Source organism: Medicago sativa, chromosome 4 (assembly GCF_051527215.1).
Source record: "Medicago sativa cultivar Bolivia chromosome 4, Bolivia_mono, whole genome shotgun sequence".
Classification (NCBI taxonomy): Eukaryota; Viridiplantae; Streptophyta; class Magnoliopsida; order Fabales; family Fabaceae; genus Medicago; species Medicago sativa.
This window is the reverse complement of record NC_140752.1, coordinates 60,753,111-60,760,684: the sequence shown is the minus strand read 5'-3', so window position 1 is coordinate 60,760,684 and position 7,574 is coordinate 60,753,111. Positions and strand designations below refer to the sequence as shown.

Here is a 7,574-nt window from a genome sequence, read left to right as displayed (position 1 = left end):
TTAATAACAAGACTTGTACCAAACATTAATGTAGACTTTCAAAATATATCAAAGTTTTATAACTAATTATAGTTAATGCTATTTCATTACAAAAATCAAAACATAATCTTCCATCTTTTCATGCTTGAATCAAGGTTGGTCTTCATCAAATTCTTCAAGTTGGTCAATATCATTAAAATCATCATCTTGGGGCTCATTTTGAGGATCATCATAATGATCATATGGATCATCATCATTTTGAGGGTCTTGATCATCTTGAGGATCAACATCTTGATCATTATCTTTGTTTCTAACCTAAAAATATGAAAATAGTAATAACAAAGTAAAATAATCATCAACCACATATAAAAGCAGCTCCTTTCACAACTACACAACAAAAAAAATGACACTTTAAACTTTCCTTTATAATTTAATAAAAAGGATAAACTAGGTTCATATTTAATCTCACTTTGATCCTTAACTAATGAACAAAATCTAACACATATACTTCAAATATAGTTGAATATTCTAACACCACATTCATGATATAAATATATCATCATTCAATTAAAACTTAAAAAGTTGAAACAATAAAAGCACAATGTTATTAATTTATACCTTTATTTGATGAGTAGGAGCGTAGGTTGATGTCGATGAATGTGGTGTTGGACTATCACCATTGTGTAAAACATATCTCAACATATTATCTACATCTTCTTCACTTAAATGCGGATTCTGTTGCATGTAAATGTTTTTCAAAAGTGATTGCATTGCTCCCATCTTCTGTGACATTTCAGCAATTTGACCATCATATTGTCTTTTCATTAAAGAAATTTCAGCATTTCACTTTAACATTGATGGTGTGGCAGTTCTTCCAAAACACCGCACTCTACCAGGCCTTTCTTTCCCAAGCAATGATTCAAATGTTTGTTCTCCAGCTTCAGTTGAAATTTTAATCGATTCTTGAAGTTTATCCTAATATCAAACATACATAGATTAAATTGTTGGTAGTTGGTGGCTGAACAAAACTTTTTTTTTAAACAACAAATATTATTCATGACGAACGACTTTTGAATCGGAAAATAAAAATCAGCACAAACAGTAGCCTAGGTAACAAACCAAGCTTATCCACCTAAACATGGCCTACTCACGCATACACCTGCATAACAGCCAGCAATAAAAAAGACAACTATATGGGACTCACCAGAACCGAAGGGAGCTAAAATAGGAGAGAAGCAACACTGACAGTAAAACAAAAAATGGCACCATGAAACAAGTACTGAAGCTACTGCAGAAAAACATAGCAGCCATCAGCACCCACCCAAACCACCAAACACGCCATCCCCTCATTGAATCTCATCCCAACACGCATACAGAAAAACGATCTAAGAGAACATATCATATGAAATTCTGTAAAACACTTGTAACAATCACAAATTAAAACCCAACATCTAAAACAACAACAAGCAAAATTAAACTTACAATTGCAACTTGTGTTTCTCCATCCAATTGTTTTCCTTTTCGGCCTTTTCGAGTTTCAATGAACATCTCAACTTTGGTTACTTCTTCTCCATCTTTCTTTTCCCGCTACATTAGTAATCATATATTGAAAAGAAAAATACTAGTTAATAAGATATAGAAGAAATGATAAAACAAGCAAAATTAATCATACATCTCAACTTTGGTTACTTCTTCTCCATCTTTCTTCTCCCTTCTTCTTCTATCACATTTCTGAATCTGTCATATAGTAAGCCACCGATGTCATCATGTGAATCATCTTGATCATTTGTGTCCTCATCAGTTTCCATAGGCGATGGCATATCCTCTCCATGGTTTACCCAAACATCGTATCCTTTTACAAAACTTGCAGAAATTAAATGATCGCGAACAACATTCCTTCTTGCCCATCTACCATTTGCACAGTCAGCACAAGGACAAGAAATTTCACGCCTTTGAGGTCTTCCTTTGGTATACGCAAAATCCAAGAATGACTTGACACCTTTCCTATACTTCTTCCAATGTCTTGGGAGTTTAGTCCACTCTTTGTCCATTCTTTAACTAATCTAATTCATAAAAATTGTAACAATAATATTCTATACGAAAATATATGTCTAAATACATGCACCTTAAAAGTAAAATAAATACTATGAATTATAATTATAATATATTTTTTGAGAGTATATGTTTACATACATAGTCTCTTATAAAGAAGGCTCTTGAAACATGTCCAATTAATTTGTGGGTTCAAGGAGTAGGATAACAAAAGTAATGCACACATCAGATAACAAATCTAAATAAACTGCAATTTCGGTGTTCTTCATAAAGTATAAGAAAAAAGAAAGATAATCTACAAAAGAGATTCATTTTATATATTTATACGAAAGAGAAATGTTAAAGGATAAGCACATATGGATAACTTTATTCAAGAATAGAATAGTAGTCACCGCTTACCTTAGAAGAAAAGCGGGCGTTGAGAAGAACGAAAAATAGCAGCAGGTAAGAGACGCAAGCACCCAAGAAGAATGGCGTCACCAAAACGAAAATTGCGGACTTGACAGTGAAAACCAACCTATAAAAATTTAATGTTAGAAGGGGGTATCAATAGATCCATTTTCATCCCTCATTAATAACATATTTATATAGTTTTTTTCTTTCCAAAGGAAACTTATATGTATAGTAGTATGCACAGTACTAGTAAAAAATGAATGACCAAGCCACATTAAAGACAAAAAAAAAAAAAATGAATCGTCTCTCTAATTAATTAATCAATGATATAATTAGTTATATGAGTTAATATATTTTTATTAAAATCTCTCTTATCTTTTGTAACAAGAAGATAATGCCTTAATGATTTTGCTCAAATTATGTTTTTCCATATCATGCTATATAATAATGTTGCTTTCTACCAAACAACCATAGCAGCCACATGAATTGAATCTACATAAGCACCTACACTCCCTAAATTGAAACTACATCACTAAGTTGCATCAATTGAGGCTGCTACTGCTGTCATATATACTATAACAGCTATGTCAATGCAGTGAACCCCACACATAAAACTGATCCATTACTAAACACACATCAAAACAAACAAAACTTGACAACAACTCACTAGAATACACGCAACAGAAATGGAAAGGACCCAAACACAAAACAAAGCAAAGGCTCCAAAACTACTAACATTTATTTGTCTATAAAAACGAGTTAAATTGTAATTGTATCTATAGCATGTCTCCCCACCATTGTGTCTACAACACATTGAGGACCAAGTCAACGACAATAGAGAGCACAAAAGTGAATTTTAGACATTAATATACTACAAAACAAATTAATAATTATCAATTGTACATTAGAAAAACAATAAAAAAATTGTTTGTGGAAGCTATAAAACCCACATAAATTTAGAGATACAAAATAAACTAGTGAAGTAGTGTTGTTTGGATACTGGGCTAGATCTTAATGCCCGAAAGTAGAACCAACCCTTAAACTGAAGGCATTATCGTACAAGTATGTAGAGGACAATTTGAGAAACAAAGGAAATCACTTTCTTTTTTTTTTTGAATCGGGAATATTTATTAAGGAAGCTCACCCTACAAGAAGTAAAGGCTGCTGCAAAGAAAATACAAAATGAAATGGGTTAGACTAAAATATGTCCTCCCCGATAGAACCCTACTGAAAGAACACAGACAGAACCAACACACCATCACAGAGTTAGCAGAAAAGTCCCTGGCCAGCATTAGTGCGTGAACAATACATAGAACTGCCTCCAGGGACATAACTGCAGCACACCCAATAGAAACAAAAACAACAACAGCATAAGCAACTAGCACTATAAAACATGTCATGATAAAAATCCACCCATTCCAACTTTACAGCGACATTCCAAAACACCAATCAAAACCATAGGTTCAAATTCAAAGCACTAAAGCCACTACACCACCAAATGAATGGATACCAACTCCACTCTTTAAACTAACATGTAAACCCTTTTAATCAACACACATGTGCTACCAATTTGAGATTCAAAAAATCAATTTTAATTTTTACCAAATTTAACAAATTAGGGTTTATGTCAAAATTGGGAATTTGGAATATATATACATGTAACCATAAAATTGATGCAATAAACATCAAATACAACTAAAAAGTAGTTAGAGTACACATCAATTTCATAGATTGAAAGAAAACACTAGAATCTAAGTGTTGGTACTCTAATGAAGAAGAAGAGGAGATGAGAGGGAACTTACTTTTCTGATGAGAGGGGATCTCAAAAAAAGAAGTGAGGATGAACAAAGCTTCTTCGGCGGAGGGAACTATGTTGGTCGAAATGAAGAAATGACCATGAAATGAAGAGAACTTATGCTTCTGAGTGTTTTAACGTTAAATTCACATTTTTTATTTATTTTAATAATTATTATATTATTATAATTATGTTATAATGAAAATTGAGAGGGAATCTCAAAAAAAGAAGTGGGAGAAATTGGCGGGGTCTAAAATATTTTAGGTCACGGTTTGTAATTATTAAACACAACGGTTATTAATGAATGGCCGAAAATATTTTGAAACTGTGGGAAGAAGCAGTATAGGCCACGACTTTTACCGTGTTGACTATTATTTGAGGAAAGGCTGCGGTTATTAGTTAAGGTTTAAATACCAACGATCGTAAACCCTTGCTTATAAGGAATAGGCAACGGCTAGGCAATTTCCACGCATAAAGAACCGTGACATAAGATTGATATACAACGGTTTTCAACAAGGTATATAGAAACTTGTCGACGTATTATAATCTGTGGCTTATAACCCGTTAGGCGACGCTTTTTCACCCGTGGCCTAAATTTTCGTTGCCTAAAGTCAAAAATGTTGTAGTGCCAAGAAAAAATAAGATATCACCGGTTAAAAAGGTTCAAACGTAATCAATGTTTGACACCCGAAAACCAAGATAAAACAGGGCACTACTGACAATGCTATTGTTTTGCAGGAAATCATCCATTTCATGCGTAAGTCTAAGAAGAAAGAGGGTTATGTGGCTTTCAAAATTGATTTGGAAAAGTATTTGATAATGTAAATTGGGATTTCCTCCGTTCTTGCCTCCAAGACTTTGGGTTTCCAGATGTTACCATTACTCTCATTATGCATTGTGTCACTTCATCAAATTTTTCTATTCTTTGGAATGGCAACAAGCTACCTTCTTTCAAGCCATCTCATGGTCTCAGACAGGGAGACCTTCTATCACCTTATCTTTTTATTCTCTATATGGAAAAGCTCTCCACTGCTATTATCAACGCTGTCAACCAAGGGAATTGGGACCCATTTCAAATTTCTAATCCTGGGCCTAAGCTTTCCCACCTCCTCTTTGCTTATGATGTCCTCTTATTTGCCAAAGCTCGAAGTTCCCAGTTTAGAATCATCCGTGATTTATTTGATCGGTTCAGCAAGGCTTCAGGGTTGAAGATTAATCTTCATAAATCTAGAGCTTTTTATTCCTCGGGTACTCCTCATGGTAAAATTGCTAATCTCAACTCCATCTTTGGCATCCGTAGCACTACTTCTCTTGACAAATATTTGGGTTTTCCACTCATCAAAGGCCGCCCCAAGAAAGATGATTTTTTATTCATAATTGAGAAAATGCAAACAAGGTTATCTTCTTGGAAGAACAAGCTGCTAAACAAACCGGGAAGACTTACACTAGCTTCCTCGGTTTTATCTTCTATTCCTTCTTATTATATGCATATTCATTGGCTGCCCCAAAGTATTTGTGATAGCATTGATCAAACAACTAGAAACTTCATCTGGAGAGACTCAAATAATAAAGGCATTCACTTGGTGGGATGGGAAAAAATTACTAAGCCTAAGATCATGGGAGGATTGGGAATTCGGTCAGCTAGGAATACTAATATCTGCCTTCTTGGTAAATTAGTATGGGACATGGTTCAACACTCCAGAAAATTATGGGTTCAGCTCCTTTCTCACAAATATTCAACCGTCCCTCACTTTCTTCTCGCCAATGCCCAACCGAGCAGCTCCTCCACATGGGCCGCCATCATCCGTACTAAAAACATCCTCTCCGATGGTTACTCGTGGAGGCATGGAAACAGAGCTTCATCCTTTTGGTTTTCTAATTGGAGCTCGTCAGGTATACTAGCAACTATTGTTCCTTTTGTTGATATTCATGATATTCATCTAACCATCAAAGATGTCCTCAATAATCCGGCACCACACACAAATATCCTTTACACCATGTTACCAGCAGAGGTTACTACTAACATCAATAACCTCCATGTTCAATTTAATGATACCATTGAAGATTCATTCATTTGGTCTAGCAATAAAAATGGAGTTTATACGGCAAAAACAGGGTATGAATGGCTCCTCTCCCAATCAGCCGTTAGCAACACCCCCCACAGCTTCCCAATCTTGGTCTTGGATATGGAAACTTCATCTCTCGGAGAAGTATAAATTCCTTGCTTGGTTGGCCTGTCATGACGCTGTTCCAACTCTTTCTCTTTTATGCCATAGAAACATTGCGCATTCAGCGCTATGCACTCGATGCAGCCAGCATGATGAGACTTTGCTCCATTGTTTACGGGATTATCCACACTCCTCCAAAGTTTGACGACACATTGGTTTCAATTCCAATGATTTTTTTGCAGAAAATAGCAGCTATACTTGGCTAAAAAATGGTCTTACTGGCTCTTCTTCTCCCGCTTTCTCTGCTGGTCTTTGGTGGAATTGGCGCCACCGCAACTTAATGTGCCTTAATAATGAAGAATGGTCCATTACTCGCCTTGCTTTTAACATCCGCAACTCCATTGCTGCCAACCGCGCCGCTCTACCTCTAAAGCCTCATGTTGCCGATGGTGACCGCGTGGTGAAATGGAATTGTGGTAATTATGATTGTTACATCCTTAATGTTGACGGGAGCTGTCTTGGAAATCCTCAAAGAACCGGTTTTAGAGGTCTCCTTAGAAACAGTGCTGGTTTCTTCATCTCCGGATTCTCTGGTTACATTGCTAACTCTAATGATATTCTTTTAGCAGAGCTTCACGCCATTTATAATGGTCTGCGCATGGTTAGAGCTCTGGGAATCACGGATTTTGTGTGTTATTCAGACTCCCTCCATTCGGTTAGTCTTATCAACAGTCCTCCCATGATGTTCCATGTTTATGCTACTCTTATTCGAGACATCAAGGAAATGCTCATCCTCAACAACACTCTCGTGCTTCACTCTCTCCGGGAGGGGAATGTTTGTGCTGATTTTCTTGCCAAGATGGGTGCCGCTTCGGATGATGCGTTGACTATTTATGCTTCTCCGCCTGAAGGACTTCTTCCTCACATTAGGGATGATGCTATGGGAACCTACTTCCCAAGGTCCTAGCTAGCTTTTTTGCCCTTTTTTCTTGTTTTTTCTTTGCTGTTCTTTTAATTTCCCCTTGTAACCAAAAAAAGATACTAGTATATAATTCGCTACATTTTGATGTTTATTATGACTATTTATTAAATATTCAAATATGAAACTGATTTTTTTAAAAAGTAATTACTCTCTCCATCTTAAAACAATACTCTCTCCATTGTTAATTATAATCGAATTTTAATTT

At 35.5% G+C, this 7,574-nt stretch overlaps 2 protein-coding genes across 4 annotated transcripts; one reads left to right on the top strand and one right to left on the bottom strand.

The window, feature by feature from the left end:
* LOC146930367 (uncharacterized) lies at positions 1-3,757 on the bottom strand. Of its 3 annotated transcripts, XM_085701910.1 has the most exons (5): positions 3,569-3,757; positions 2,431-2,548; positions 1,462-2,042; positions 598-954; positions 1-294 (listed from the first exon to the last, which is right to left on the bottom strand). In XM_085701910.1, exons 4-5 carry the CDS (start codon positions 802-804, stop codon positions 130-132), a joined length of 372 nt encoding a protein of 123 aa, XP_085558036.1. In that variant the 5' UTR covers positions 805-954; positions 1,462-2,042; positions 2,431-2,548; positions 3,569-3,757; the 3' UTR covers positions 1-129. The 3 variants fall into 3 exon arrangements, with proteins under 3 accessions (XP_085558036.1, XP_085558038.1, XP_085558037.1); XM_085701912.1 differs by lacking the exons at positions 2,431-2,548; positions 3,569-3,757 and adding an exon at positions 1,184-1,267 and having other exon boundaries at positions 1,462-2,409; XM_085701911.1 differs by lacking the exons at positions 2,431-2,548; positions 3,569-3,757 and having other exon boundaries at positions 1,462-1,566; positions 1,652-2,037.
* Positions 3,758-6,458: 2,701 nt separating this feature from the next.
* On the top strand, positions 6,459-7,354 carry LOC146930366 (uncharacterized). The gene is made up of 2 exons (XM_085707543.1): positions 6,459-6,534; positions 6,630-7,354. Exons 1-2 carry the CDS (start codon positions 6,459-6,461, stop codon positions 7,352-7,354), a joined length of 801 nt encoding a protein of 266 aa, XP_085563669.1.
* The last annotated feature ends 220 nt before the right edge of the window (positions 7,355-7,574 follow it).